The sequence below is a fragment of the Castanea sativa genome, chromosome 1 (genome assembly GCF_040712315.1).
Source record: "Castanea sativa cultivar Marrone di Chiusa Pesio chromosome 1, ASM4071231v1".
In the NCBI taxonomy this organism is placed as follows: Eukaryota; Viridiplantae; Streptophyta; class Magnoliopsida; order Fagales; family Fagaceae; genus Castanea; species Castanea sativa.
This window is the reverse complement of record NC_134013.1, coordinates 67,757,069-67,773,312: the sequence shown is the minus strand read 5'-3', so window position 1 is coordinate 67,773,312 and position 16,244 is coordinate 67,757,069. Positions and strand designations below refer to the sequence as shown.

Sequence of the window (16,244 nt, the reverse complement as noted above, 5' to 3'; positions counted from 1 at the left end):
TTAGTATTTACCTATTCTCGGGCTATCTGATGTCCTCGGGCACTACCCACGGCCCAATACCTATATCTGGGCCCTTCATTCCCACAATATATATTTTGAATTTAAACATTCAGACCTACAAATTTTTCAAAGAATATACACAATTTTGTACATTCAACATACATATTTTTCAAAAAATTTCCACATTTTTGCACATTCAACCTACACAATTTTTTCCTAAAAACAAATCTATAAATATTTTTCAAAAAACATACACAATTATGTACATTTAATATACACATTTTATAAGAATGTGCACAATTTTGTACATTCAACTAACACACTTTTGTACATTAAACGTACACAAAATTTTCAAAAAGTGTATGCAATTTTGTACATTCAACAGACACAAATTTTCAAAGAATGTACACAACTCAGTACCTTAAACAAGTAGAATTTCCAAAGAATGTGCACAGTTTCATACATTCAATGCACTCATTTTTAAAATAATATATACAGTTTTGTACATTAAATGACACATTTTTTTCTAGAAAAATGTACACATTTTTATACATTCAACATACACAATTTTCAAAGAACTACACTATTTTGTACATTTAGTGTAGACACTTTTTCATAGAATGTACACAATTTTGTATGTATGTTCAACATATACATTTTTCAAAGAATGTACAATTTTTTTAAAATAATGTACATTGTTATGTACATTTAATGTGCAAAACATTTTGAAGAATGGACACAATTTTGTAAATTCAACATACACATTTTTTTGAAGAATGTACACAATTGTGTACATTTTACTTGCACTATTCTTTAATGAATGTACCTAATATTGTACATTTAACGTACACAATTTTTCATAAAATGAACATAATTTTTATATTCAATATACACATTTTCAAAGAAAATGCACAATTTTGTATATTTAACGTACACAATTTTTCATAAAATGAACACAATTTTATATATTCAACATACATATTTTCAAAGAAAATGCACAAAATTTTTCAAAGAATGTATACGATTTGTACATTCAAAATGCACATTTAAAAAAAAAATGTATACAATTTTATATATTCAATTTGCATAATTTTTCAAAGAAAGTACACAACTCTGTACAATCAAAGAAATCAGTTTTTAAATAATGTACACAATCTTTCAAAAAATGAATAGAATTATGTACATTCAAGGTACCCATTTTTTAAGGAATGTACAAAATTTTGTACCTTTGTGGATTCCTATTTTGGACAGTACCCAGACCTAAATGATGAAAAGGATCCTAGGCCTCCCAAGATAACAATATTTGTTGGTTGGTGAATTGACATTGGTTCACCGTAGCTCTATTGGGCTGATTACAATCCAATTTGTGCACAAAACATGGGCCTTACAATGCAAATACATTCATACATACAAAACTGTACATGTTGTAAAATAAGTGACTAATGAACAGTAAAAGAATTATTAAAAAAAAATACAAGTAAAAACCTCCCTGTCATGTTGAAAGATCCCAACCACCTTCCTTCATAGTTCACCCTTTTCCTACTCTTCCCAGAGTTCTGGTTCTTTCTACCAGATATTGGTCCCTAGCCACCATCTGCTACATAGCCTTTTTCTAAGTTGTGGGTGGTTGATGGGACATGACTGTCTTGTTCTTTGTGCCTAGTGGCACACTTCCTTGTGCCATCCACATCCTAGTTGACCTCTTTCAACTTTTCTCGAGGATTCCCCCTGGCTTTAGTAGTTCCAATGTATCTTAGTCTAGTCTTTTTCTCCTCCTAGGTTCCCTTAGGGATCCCTTTACATAGGGCTTGGTCAAACTTCCTTTGCTTTCCTCTTTCTTCTCTAAGGCCTAGGGCTTATCTATTCATAAGCTTGAGCTTCCTTTTACTCGTTCTTAATGGGCCTTGGCTCACGGATTTGGTCTTCCTTATTTTTGAGGACCCATTTGTTTTGGATCTTAATACTTGTAACATTTTGAACCTCAACAACCTTAAAGGTGCCCATTTTTTAAGGATGTACACAATTATGTATATTTAAAGTGCACAATTTCAAAGAAAGTACACTATTTTGTACAATTAAAAAAACCATTTTTCAAACAATGTACACAATCTTTCATAAAATGTACATAATTATGTACATTCAAGATACCCATTTCTTAAGGAATGTACAAAATTTTGTACCTTTAAGGTGCCCATTTTTTAAGGATGTACACAGTTATGTATATTTAAAGTGCACAATTTCAAAGAAAGTATACTATTTTGTACAATTAAAGAAATCATTTTTCAAACAATGTACACAATCTTTCAAAAAATGTACATAATTATGTACATTCAAGATACCCATTTCTTAAGGAATGTACAAAATTTTGTACCTTTAAGGTGCCCATTTTTTAAGGATGTACACAATTATGTACATTCAACATACACATTTTTCAATAATTATACACAATTTTATTTATTATATGTACATGTTTTCTAAGAATGTACATAATTTTGTATATTTAATGTACATAATTTTTTTTTTAAAATGTTCACAATTTTATATATTTAACGTACACAATTTTTCATAGAATGTACACAATATTGTACACTCAGCATACAAATTTTCAAAGAATGTACGCAATTATGTGTATTTAAAGTACACAATTCTATATTTTCAATGTACATAAGAATGTGTACAATTCTGTACATTTAATATACAAATTTTTCAAAAAATATAAGCAATTTTGTATGTTCAACATACACAATTTTTCAAAAAATATATACATTTCTATACATTCATGTACACAATTTTTCAAAGAACATACACAATTCTGAACATTCAACATTCACATCTTTTTAAGAATGTACACAATTCTGTATATTTAATGAACACACTTTTTCATGTACACAATTATGTATATTCAACATATACAATTTTCAAATAATGTATACAATTATGTACATTCAACGTAAATATTTTTTAAAGAATATGTAAAATTTAATATATTCAATGTACACAATTTTATACATTCAACATATATAATTTTTCTAATAATATACACAATTCTGTAATTAAAAATTAATACACATTTTTTGAAAAATTGTACATAATTCTATATATTAAACTTGTACAATTTTTTAAAGAACGAATGCAATTTTGTACATTCAAAAGACTTATTTTTCAAACAATGTACAGAATTTTGTATATTGAATGTACATAATTTTTCAAAGAATGTACATAATTCTCTATATTCTAAGTACTCATTTTGAAAAAATGTACACAATTTCGTATATTCAACGTATAGATTCTAAAAAAATTTCACTCAATTGTGTATATTCAACATGCACATTTTCAAAGAATGTACATAATTTTATATTTTTATACATTCAACGCATCACAATTAAATAGATACACAATTTCAAAAAATATACACAATTCTATACATTTAAAGATGTACATATTTTTCAAATAATATACACAATTTTATAGGTTCAATACATTGTAATTAAAGATGTATAATTATAGTCAATAATTTTTTTAACAAGTCATGATTTATTTAACTGAACAACACATTCATAATATTTCTTACGTTATTTATAAAAAAAAACATTCATAATATTTCCTAAAATAAATAAATTAAAAAATAGAAAAACCCTAATTACCGTGTTTGCAAGTGCCACGTCAATAGGATTCCCGTTGAATAAGTTGAAGGTTTCTTGGAGTTGAGGAAATATGCGTGGGCTGGTGACAATCCAAAGCTTCTTTCTCACTCACTCACTTTATTCAATTTCAACTTTCAACTTCAGCTCTATAAAGAAACCCTAAACCCCATTTTCACTGACATTTGAAAAACAGAGAGAGAGAGAGATGTGGAACTGGTTCGGGAATTGGTCGAGGCAGCCACCACCGCCAATGGTGCTCGTCCCACCTCTCTTCGATTTCCCTCCTCTCGCTGCCCGTACCAGGTTCCTTTTCATATCAAACTTTTTCCCTTTGGAATTTCAATTCTTCGAGAATTGGAATTGGCCCTTTGATTTTTTCATTATTTAATAAATATATAAAAAAACACGATAAAACATAACTCTTATACCATGTTAGAAAAAGATGTTATATAACTTTGATAACATTAATTATTGTGCTTCGGCTTTTGAGGCCTATATTGTAGCAGAAAGCTCTTGATGGCTACATTTTTATAATGAATGCATTAAAGGGTATTTAATTATAATACTAATCGAGGTTTACAATGCTTACAATACAAGTAGGATTAGATTTTGTTGCTTGGGCTACAAGTATGATTAGATGTAATGGACTACAGACTTTGCTTTGACTAGGGTTTAACAAATATTAATATTAATTTGTGACCATTTTGGTTTTGAAGAGGTAACTGTTAACTTAAAAGTACCCTATTTGATACATACATGTTTGAGTGCGTGTGTACATATGTAATAATCGCATTTTGTCCTCCTTTAATAACGGGATGGAGGGTGAGAGTTCAAAACCCACTGAGTGTGTGCATCATAACCGAATGTATATGTCTATGATGTGATGCAGGATGTTGGAGTCATCGTACGACTTGTTATTTGGGAAGCTTGCTTTGAAATGCCTTTTTGAGGATTATTTTGAAGAAGCAAGGCATTTCAGCTCAAGAATTATGCTAAAGCCAATTGATGACCCTCATGTGGATTTGGTCGCTAATGTATCCGTTAAAATCTTTCTTCTTTGTTTTTACTAATATATCTGGTTCTTGTACGAGATTGATTTTTTTTTTTTTGGGATACCTTTTGTCGAATATATGAGCCGTGAGGAATAGAGGAAGTAGATTTTTTTTTTTTGTTGTTCCCTTAGCCTAATTAGGTTTCAGGTCCACTTGATAATCAGCCTGACGAGAGCATTGTAGGAAATGCGCTATTTCGCTGGCAAAGGTATTGTAGAATTAGTTTATTGTTTATCATGTTTTCTTTTTTCATAATGCACCATATGCTAATTGAGTTATTAAACACTGTTTTGATGATTCGTTCTTGTGAACAGTGATGTTGATGATCCTCATACATTTGTGGACCTTTTTGTATCAAGCTCTGACCCGTAAGAAACTTTTACCTAAAGTAAATAATTTCAGTTTCTGACAAAAGGCCTCTTCCCCCTCCAGGCTGATTTTCCCCTTCTCTAGCCATAATTCCTTGAATGCTACTATGTTTGTGCTGTTACTTCAGGATTTTACAAATGAGGTCATCTGCTTACTATCCTAAATATGGATTTGGAGCATTTGGTATTTTTCCTTTGCTACGGAAGAGAAGGTTAGTTTGAATCATTCATACTATCTTTGCAGCTTCTTTAGCTAGTTGGTACATTCAAAATTCAGATGCACTTTGTTGATGAATCTACCTATTCCTGCAGAGTATCTTCTGAAGATTATGGTGTTTTGGGATTGAGATATGGCTCAGGAAATTTGTCATTTGGAGCCAAGTTTATGCCTTTATGCTGTATGTGATCTGAGTTTTAGAACCATGAGTTTCCTTCCTTTTAACACATGATAATATGATATATGAGGCACTGTTCACTAATTTTAGATCTGCTGTGATCACTATTTTCTGGCCTGTGAGAATTATTCCTAAAGAGAGTATGATTATCAATTTCTTTTGTTTTTTTTTATTACTATCAATTTCTATACTATAACACCTGATATTATATTTCCCCCACTTTTGTTTTGATTTTTTTTTTCAATTATTTTAAAGCTTAAACAATAGTGGCTAAAATATTGTTTGTCCCTGAAGTTTGCATGGATTTTTTTATTGTCCCTAAACTTTTTAAAGAACTTATTTCAACATATTAAGGATGAAAATAGGGATAAAAAAATATATATTTAAGTTTAAGGACAGGATGCATAACATTTGCACTAGTTTAAGAATGCAAAACGAACATTTTAAAGTTTATGACTGGCAAACCAAATTCATGCAAACTTTAACGATGAAGAGAATATTTTAGTCAACTACACTACACTTAGAGTTGTTGGTTCTAAAGACTTAGGGGGAGGGTCAGGGAAATGGAGAAGCCAAAGCCAGCTGCCTACTACATCATTTTGGATGGCCCATCTTTTTTTGTAAGGGATGCCTTCCAAGGTGATACTTGGCCACAAAAACTGTTCAAATTTATTGCAAGACTGTCACTGGTAATATGTGCTAGAACCTTGCTAAGAATATAATTTATCAGTTTGCTCCCCAATCCCCCACCCCTCTTTCCATCCCTTTCCCCAAATAAAAAGAAAATTATTGTTCAACCCTTCTGAGACTGCAGATGAAAATTGAGATAGTAACTCTTTTCTTATCCCTATTTTATTTTTAGTTTTTCATGTTGCAACCTTGGAAATATTATGTATACACTCTCAAAACTAACATATGGAATATGTGATGAAAACCTCTGAATTATATCCTCATCATACTTTCCAGTGAATGATGAATACGCAAAAAGTGTATGGTTGGTAAGCAAGGTGGGAAGGCTAACTGCTGGAGTGCAATATGAGCCACAGTGTAAGTTTTACTCACCAAATTTCTTAGATCAAACGTTTTATGCCAATTTGTTTAACAATTAGTTGAGTTTGTGAATCGGCTCTCTCGCCTATGCTGAAATTGCTATTCTCACATGTTTCTATTCTTACTTTAAATGTTTCTATCTACCCCTGTCTTTCAAGTAATGTTTAATTCAGAGTGTCAAACCCAAGTTTTTTTCTTGATAAGTGATGGAAAAAGATGCATTTTGTCTCTAAGAATGCTTCGCATGAATGTGTCATTTTGCTCAGTGGGTTTCATTGTTATTTTCCAAAATTATTTTAAGCAGGTCATGTTGCATGTGTGTAATATGAACACTATATTATGTGACACTGGAATTTGAGCAAGATCTAAATTGACTTTAATTGTTTAACTTTTTGATGCTGCTTTTATTAGATGGAAGCAATGATCGTGCAAATTATAAAAATTTAAAAGATTGGAGTTGTGCAATTGGCTATGGAGCAGGATCAGGCAGCCCCCTCAGTCCATCCTTCAATTTTGGTATTGAACTTGCTAAAAGCTCTGAGGTTTGTTCCAGATTGTTTCAATTATATACCCATTTGAATATGTGCCTGACAGTTTCTTTCTCTCTCTCTCTCTCTACCCTGAATGATTGCTTCATTTGTATCAGAATAGAGTCAATATTATTGCTAAAAATTAGAATGTTAAAGCTGTAATATAAAACTTGGGATTGTTTGATCACTGTGATTTTGCTTTAATCCCCACTTGAAATGAGGACAAAGAAAGAAGCTAGTTTGTTGGTCTTTGTGGGCTACATATTTCATGGTATTTCACAACTTCTTATACTTGCAAATAGCAATAGATTTCCTTATTCTTGGACTCCTTGGCATTGTTCTCTGTGAGATGTTATTTTTAAGGTAATTATGCTGCAATTATGCCTATGTTATCCTCATGCCCAACATTGAAAATTTTGACTTGGGAAAGAAAAGGCATCATAGAATCAGCCTTTTGTTTCTTGCTTTTAATATGATTGTTTAATGAATCTTGTTTTCAAACTAATATGTGATGTGTGTTTGATAAATTTCTAATCAATTTGCACAGGTGGATGTACAATTCCACAAATCAGATTTTCTTTTTCATCATAGATCCTTCTATATAATCTGAAGGCAAAGCTGTCCACAAACTAGATGCATAGGCAAACATAACTCTTTGCCTCCATGGAGTCTTTTTACAAAATGGCTCTGGAAAGAAACTCGATGACAATCTGGTAAAAGATTGGGGCATGGTTTGGGAATTCAACATGATCTATATACTTGCAAACAATTTTCATAAAAAAAAAATACAATATTATCATTTACTTAATTATCAAAAAAATTTCCATAAAAAAAAATACTTACAAACAATTATTTGTCATGTTTTCTCCACTAATCTATTTCATGTGATTTTATAAAAACAGTAAATCACCCGTTAACTTTGATTGGAATGATGATATGGATCTCCAACCCTAATTCAAGCAACACATGAAAGGAACTTTATGCTATTAACTGTTAAGCCAATTATATTCATACCACATTGTAACTTCTCAAAGAAGATACCTATCATGGTATGATCTTGGTGGCAAGAATAAGATTTTTTGTCTTGGGTTAATGTGTCAAATGATGGATCACCTTTAATATTTTCCACACTGAAATCAGTGTTTGATCTTGGATCAACATGTTGCATGGTAAATTTCTTCAAAATTTTGGGTAATAAAAGCCTCCAAATTTTGTTAATTTCTCCCACTCACTATCCCTAGCTTGCATGCTATGCATGACTTCCATTTGCAATATGTAACTTAATTTTTTGACTTGTTTTACTGAAATGTCATATGCTGATATATCCTGCAGCTCATTGCCTCATTCTATCAACATGTGGTTGTCCAAAGGCAGGTATGTATCTTCTTCTTCTTCTTTTTCCTTCATTGTCCTTGTCTCTTACATGGCCTTTTATTTTTCAAATGCTTGTTCTTATTGATCCTCTGTTAGAGTATCTCATTTTAATGTATGACACAAACTCAAAATGGCTGGTAGGTCAGGTGTCATAAAAGTTTGCGGTTTGATGCTGCAATGTAACCAATAATTAATTGATATGGTTTGTAGCTGGGCTCATACATGATCATTGGAGTTTAACTTCCGAGTGTCAAACTTGAGTGAAAAATGGTGACTGTATTATATCTTCTAGGCTTCTAACAGAGTGCAGGACACTTACTATAAATATATAGTTCCTAGGTTGTGCAGCATTTTTTGAGCTATATTTTTTGTTGTGTACTTCTCTTCAGGATTAATGGATGGGTATCTACTTGCATGTTTTTAATTCACCATAGGACCCTGTTTTAGTCAGAGCAACAATGGTTATGGGTGGCTAATTGAGCCCCTTGCTTGGTTGGTTGATTTGGAATAAGATGGGTAGAATCTTGATGAAGTGTGTACATTGTGTGAGTAATATATGGGAAGCATGTTATTTACTACAAAACCCAATTTCCAGTATTATGCCCCCTAAACATCCATCCAGAAGTAACTGTAATTGTCATTCTTTTTTCTTGTTATGTGTTTTTGTGATGTGGTACAGAAAATTTTCTTTCTTTTATTAGTTCAAAATTTTTCTGATGAAGTCTTTGAATTGCCTCAACTAAACAGATCCAGAACCCCCTTGAAGTAGATGAAGTAGTTGGAATTACAAATTATATTGACTTTGGCTTTGAGTTGCACACAAGGTATTGCAAATAAGTGAATGACAGAACTGATTATAACCATTGTGGTGATATCTAATTTTGTTATGATTTTGTTTTAAAGGGTCGAAGATGCCAATGCATCAAGCAAGATCCCTGAGTCCACTTTTCAAGCGGCTGCATCCTGGCAAGCCAACAAAAACTTCTTGCTGAAGGTAGTGCTTCTGGTGCAACCATGTGCTTTATAACTACTGATTGTATCAGGTTTGAAAAGTATCAATACCCATCTTTGCAGGGAAAAGTGGGGCCTCAGAGTTCATCTGCGTCCTTGGCATTCAAGTCATGGTGGAAACCTGCTTTCACTTTCAACATTTCAGGTGCCTGTAGTTGGTTGATTGTAACATGGCTGACCAAAAAATTTCTTTTTATGGTTACAATTAGATTTAATACTTTCTACTTAATTATACACTAGGGTACATATCTGGTTGCAATTTTTTTCATGAATCCTTTGTGTATTAGTTGGTGAGGCTGTGCCACTATGGTATTTGCCCAACATGGTGGACTGGGAGATGCACAGATGGTTCAGTGCATTTTATTAGAAGCCTATACTAATGTCTGAAGAGTATTCAGACCTATAATTGCAATGGAACTGTTCCATGTTTACATAGTGTGTGCTATATCAATGCAGCATTCAGGATGTAAATGCTAATAATAATAGGTTAATTACTTGTGAAGATGGTGCATTCTTTAGATATTATATTTAGCATTGTGGAATTATGTAGATTCCATTTGATGTCCCACAATAACAATAAAGTTATAAAACCTTAGTCTCAAAATTTTAGGATTAGCTATGGGTCCTCAACATATTAGTTAAGGTTGGCTACATGTATTATTTTTCCTTCACTCTATTCTATCTAAAGTCATTCTCTCTGTTAGTTCTTAATTGACATTTCATTTTTTATTACTTCTACTGATGTGATTTTTGGTCTCCCTCTACTTTTTTTCGTTTGCTCAACTTGGATCAAGACACTCTTTCTTAACGGTGCATTAGTTCCTCTCCTCTGAACAATTTGATTTCTTGACAAACAATTATTTTGTCTGATATTGATGATGTTTGAAGCACATCTAACCTTGTGCTCTTATATCTACTTTGAGTTGAGCCTGAGTAGCAAAGAAATATAGAATTGTTTTTATCGTTTATAGGGCTTGTTTTCCTACGATATAAGATGTGCCATTCATTTTTTTATGGGTTCCTACTACCAACTCAGCAAATCCCACTATCTTGCAGCTACTAGAGATCGTGTTATTGGAAAGACAGCCTATGGATTTGGCATTCGTGTCGAGAATCTGAGAGAAGCCAGGTTTTTGTTTTTTGGCTTTTACCTTTTGCCCCTTTCTTCTTAAAATTATTGTTTCCAAATATGTTTAGTTCTAATCATCATCAGCTTCTGCCCTGCAAGCTCGAATATTTTTTGGATTTTCATATTAGTAAACAATAACTTTTACTTCCTAAGTTATTGGATTTGACATGCTACCAATTACATCCGTCAGTAATAGAGTTATCATCTTCCTATTTTGCAGTTATCAAAGAGCTGATCCAAATTATGTAATGCTTACACCAAACATGGAGCACCTAGCAGAGGGCATTGCTTGGGAAGGGAAGCGTCCTATGCTACAATCAGACGTCAGTGCTGGAAATTTTGAAGGCATACCAAAGGAATTGAGACCTTTTGATAAAATTTTGTAACTTTCTTTCTTTTCCGTAGGAGTGATTATTGTTGAGTAGTCATTCTACATCAATGAGTTAGAGCTCTTTGGTTTTAAATTAATTTATAAGAACTGTTGCAATATGGGATCTCTGATTCATCAATCTTTTGAAAACGCTGCCTGCGGTTCAGGGACCACCATTACCATACTGAGCAGGGACGGAGCTATTGTTGGACTTGGGGGCAGTGGCACCCCCCCCCCCCCCCCCAAGATTTAAAAAAAAAAATTCAGTATATATATATATATATATATATAATATATTATTTTTAACAATTTGTTTCAATAAAATTGCATTTTGCCTCCTTAACAATATTATTGATATTTTAAATGCTAAAAAAAATAGCCCACCAACAAAAATTAAGCCCAAACAACTCTCCAAAACAAACACAAGAAAAAGAAAAAGAAAAAGAAAAAATCAAAGCCGGTTCCAATTAGATATCTACCTAGCATAGGAAACACCCTCACTTACCTCACACATATAATAAAAGGAAATAAAGAATGGGATTTCTAAGCCATTCAAAAAAAAAAGAAGGAAAACCTAACTAACTTATGGCTGAACACAAAGGAGAGGAATTCGGAGCTAGCGGCAGAAGCAAAGGTATCCTCTCATGTCTCATCTCATATTGAATCCTTGTTTGGGATGATTTACTTTAGTAATGTGTTGACTGTTGACACTTAATATTGTTGTGACTTGTAAAAAAAAAACTTAAAAGAGAACACAGAGCAACTAAGCGTAGGGACTAGAAAGGGAGTCAACAGTCAAGGATGTTGGGCTTGGGAGTTGGGATGGACAGACTTTAAGCATAGAGTAGAGAGAGAGTTAAAAGAGAGGTAAAAATATCACTAACCCATCTTTGTCTTTTGTCCATAGTTTATATTCATTTAGAGCATTCTTTGAGCATCCGTAACAGATGTTGCAAAAAAAAATGTCATTTTGTAACACTAAAACTCTACTTTATTATTTTACTACATCATTTTACAACATCCCATTTATTAGATGTTTTATTCTTCAAATTTATACATTAAAATAATATTTACAACATATTCAAATAATATATTAAATTCATCCCCATCTTCATCATCAACAACACCAACAACAGCAACTACAACAACATACAGAAAAATTATTGCGGCCACAATCACCAGAAAAAAAAAAAAAAAAAAACACACACACACACACACACAACCACCAAAATCAACCCACAACTGCCACCGAATCCACCATCAAATCACAACCACCAAAACAGAAAAACAAAAACAAAAACAAAAACAACCCACCCATCACCAATCTGCCCATCCGAACTGCCATAACCCACAACCCATGAAACTCAACCCACCCACCACCACTGATCCGCCCATCACCATCTCAACCCACCCACCGCCATAACCCACAACTCGAACCCACCCACCACCAATCTGCCCATCCGAACCCACCCATTGCCCAACCCACCCATCAAACGACAGCCAAAAAATGTGAACGGAAAAAAAAAAGAAACCCACAACCAGAGACCCACGCTGATCACAATCCAAAGTCACAAACCCACAACCCAGAGACCTACACCCACGTTGATAGGCGACTCTGAGATAGAACAGAGAGGAGAGAGCGAACAAAAGGGGAAAAAAAACCAGTGATGGAGATTTTATAGATTAGTGATGGTAGCGAGGAAATCAGTGGTGGCTCATATTCATGAATGGGAAGAGAATAGAGCAAAAGGGAAAAGGGAAGAAGAAAGAGTATGGGAGAGTGGAGATGGAGGCAGTGAATACTGAATAGCTGAAGGAGAAGATGAAAGAGATATGAGAGAGAAAGAGGAATAAAAAATTAATAAATCCATATGCCACAGCTTATCATACCGTGACAAATTTGTGACCCTATTGTAGCATGTTGCAAAAAATATGGCATTTAGAACATCTGATAAATGGGGTCAAATGGTGTTTGGTGTGGGATATGTGCCAAATATTTATCACTTGGCACATATCCCACATCTGCTATGGGTGCTCTTATCAAGATGGACAAATGCTATAAATGCTAAAATTTAACATACAAAATGCTATAAATACTAAAAAGCATACTCCATCAATCCTCTCAAATGTTATTTGTATTGCAATACAGCTACAGTGGGCTGCTAGACATAGCAGCCCACTGTAGCAAGATTGTAAAAAAAAAAAAAAAAAAAAAAATTGGTTAATAAAACCATGCTTCCCTTTTGCGCCTATCTCTTTTTCACGCCTATCTCCTCTTGTTTTTCCTCATTCTTTTCATGCCTATCTCCTCTGCTATTCCTTCAATTTTTTCTAGTTCTATCCTCAATTTTTTCTGGTTCTATCTTTATCCTACGCCTATGCCTCTGCATCCTCTTTTTTTTTTTTTTTCTTTGCTCTCCCTCGACCCAAGCTGCTCTTCCCTTCCTTCAACCCATGCCGCCAATTCATCTCGTCGATGAGTGTGCTCTGCCGATGGTCATGGGTCGTGGTTTGATGTGCTCCGACGATTTTATGGGTCTGGGTTTGTGGGTCTTGGTTTATGGGTCTGGGTTTGTGGGTTTGCGTTCGTAGATCAACGTGACCGGGGTTGAGATCAGGGTGGTGGGTTTTGGCTGGGTTGAGATCGGGTGGGGGTTTTGGTTGGGGTTGAGAACGAGGTGGGTGGGTGGTGACTGAGGTGGGTTGCTGTGGCTGAGGCGTGGGTCTTAGGTTTGATGGGTTTTTCTTGCCGTGGCTGTCGTGGGTTTTGGGTTTGTTGGTTTTGTTAGCCGCTCTATCCTCTGCCTCCCTCTCTTCCTTTCACAATGAGCTTCTCTCTCTCAAGTTTAGTTTAGTTTTTGTTGTTGTAGTTGCTGTTTTTTTTTTTTTTTTTTTTGTGGCTATGGGGTTGATTTTTGGATAGATGCTGATTGTGGTGGTAGTGGGTTGGCCGTTGTAGACGCTCATTTTTTGACAAGCCCAGACGAGAGGAAGGCCCAAAGTCATGGGCTATAGAAAGCATTGTGGAAGTACCATTAAACGAGTGGCAAGAGCAACGAATAGTGAGTTTAACAGACAAATAAATAGATCCTGAGGAAGTAAGTGGGTCTAAAAAGGCCCGAAAGAAAATAATCACGAACCCATGGGCTGTATAGATGTGGAAAAGTGAGAATGGGCCATAACTGCTACGACAGGCCCAAAGTAGTGCAAATAAAGAAAGTAGGGGATTGTGGAAAACCCATAAGTTTCAAAGGAAAAGTGAGAAATGCTTGGGCCGAAGAAGCCCAAGAAGTTAGTAAAACCCCATGGGAGACGTAGAATTGAAAAAAAGGTCAAGGACGCCTAAGAGAGTAAGTGGGCCAAGGACGCCCAAACGGAAGTAGGTGGGACAATAGGGGCTCGCAAATAGCAAAAGGGCCCATAGGGATCATTGGGCCTTCCGAGAAAGAATGAATAGAAAAGGTCCAAAGTGGCCCAGCAGGCTTGGGGTCAAGAAGGCCTCATGGCAGGCACGACAAAATTGTGTGGCAGGAAGCGAGTAACAGAGGTCGGAAATAAAAGACTTGGAACGACCCACGAACAAGCATGGCCCAGTCCTCAGAAGATGCAAGCCACAAAGGAAAGGTCGGGCGAAATAACTCATGCCAAAAGAAGCCAAAAATGAGCAGCAGGCTGAGCAGTTTGACGTTCAGACTACGGCAGACAGATGAGCAGCAGGCAAGATTTGAACAAGCACGAAGGTAAGGTACGCGCAAAGCCCAGGCACCACCAGCCTGTACCCAGCCAATACAAGAAATGGTGAGGTCATGGGTCAGAGGTAAGGGGGTATGGTCTGGTGGTGGAGAGGGGAAAAAATCCATTTTTGTGTTTCCAACTCATTCCTTTTGGAAGCAATGTCCTACTAGAGAGGCATGCGAACCAAAAAAGGCAAGGATGAGTGGGAACCACCAGGTGCATGCCGTAAGGGGTAAATGGAAGGAGAGTATTCATCCTGTGGCAGGAAGGAATGCCACAGGGAGTGAGCAAAACAAGAAAGTCTTCTTTGACTGAGGCATGATAGCACTGACTGGGTGACTGACCAGTCAGTGACAGTTGGGAAAGGAGCCCAAGCCAGATAAAAATGGTTAATGGCTAAAAAAGTAAAAAGCCAAGCGTGGCTAATCCTAGATAAGGAGTTCTATAGTGAACGACCAAGGGAGGGACGAAAAACGGGGAAAACGGGAACCTCTATAAAAATAGTAAGAAAAATATTATAGAAAACAGGGGATTAAAGGGCGCAGAGAGGAAAGGAGAGAAAAGATAAAAGAAAGAGGGAAAGAAAGTAAAAGAAAAAGAAAACAGAAGTAAGAAAGAAACAGAGTGAATGGAGTGATTGGCATGCACCAAATGGATTGATCTCCCTCCCCCCTTCTAACTCATGCTCACTGTTAACCAAACAAAGAATCTCGATCAGCCAAAGTCACTTAGGCCCGTTCCTTCAAAGCAGCTAATATTCCCTTAGAGAAATTAGTTGCGTTGAGGGAGTGGTTCCCTTTTCTGACACGAGCTCTGTGAAACAGCCCATCGCGGTAGGCTAATGTTTATTTACTTAATACGCTCTTGACTCTTATTTGACATTTATTATTCTTATGCTATATTGTAAAACGGCCACCCTTCATTAAGGCCCACTGACTATGTTGCTTAAATCTCTATTATTTCCTGTCCTCTTTTACTATGTCTGCCTACTGTAGCTAACGTGACCGTTTTGTTTGCCGTAAAGATCTGATTACCAAAAGACATTGTTTGTGCACAAGCCGGACCAGGAAGGTTTGTTCTTGGACCTGTCCTAACTCTCCAACTCAAAAGAAAAATCTTGGGCCTGGTATAGCAGCAGGCGGCCCAGCTTGACATTGCAAAAAAGGCCCACACATTTAAATTGGTGACTCCACTAGGGAGTTAGGAAGCAAACGGATATAGAGTTCCTCGCAAACAAATGCCGCCAAGATCCAGAACAACACACAATATGAACGCTATCCCTTCGCAAGCTGAGTCAAGGCCAGTAACGCCTCATCAGCCCAACCAGGTAGAAAACATCAATGATCCGGGGGTTGAGCCCCAGTCGCAGGCAAGGAATCCCGCCGATGGGATCACTACTTTTGTCGAGGTGTTGCAAGCACTACAACACTCACAGTAGTAGATGGTGGAGGAAATACGCCAATTAAAGACAGAAAAGACTAAGGAAAAAGGAAGCCAACATGACCCCGAGCATGTGGTTAAAGAGATGCCAGTTGGAGGCGTCTCGCAGACAGAAGGACAACGTTATATCACCATGGCCGAGGTGG

The 16,244-nt window shown here is 35.4% G+C and overlaps 1 protein-coding gene across 1 annotated transcript; it reads left to right on the top strand.

Annotated features, from left to right (window-relative positions):
• The first annotated feature begins 3,668 nt into the window (after positions 1–3,668).
• Positions 3,669–11,042, top strand: LOC142637820 (uncharacterized). The gene is made up of 14 exons (XM_075811791.1): positions 3,669–3,947; positions 4,534–4,678; positions 4,837–4,904; positions 5,011–5,064; positions 5,193–5,276; positions 5,377–5,462; positions 6,426–6,506; positions 6,921–7,051; positions 8,372–8,413; positions 9,161–9,237; positions 9,317–9,407; positions 9,488–9,569; positions 10,481–10,553; positions 10,774–11,042. Exons 1-14 carry the CDS (start codon positions 3,850–3,852, stop codon positions 10,937–10,939), a joined length of 1,278 nt encoding a protein of 425 aa, XP_075667906.1. The 5' UTR covers positions 3,669–3,849; the 3' UTR covers positions 10,940–11,042.
• The last annotated feature ends 5,202 nt before the right edge of the window (positions 11,043–16,244 follow it).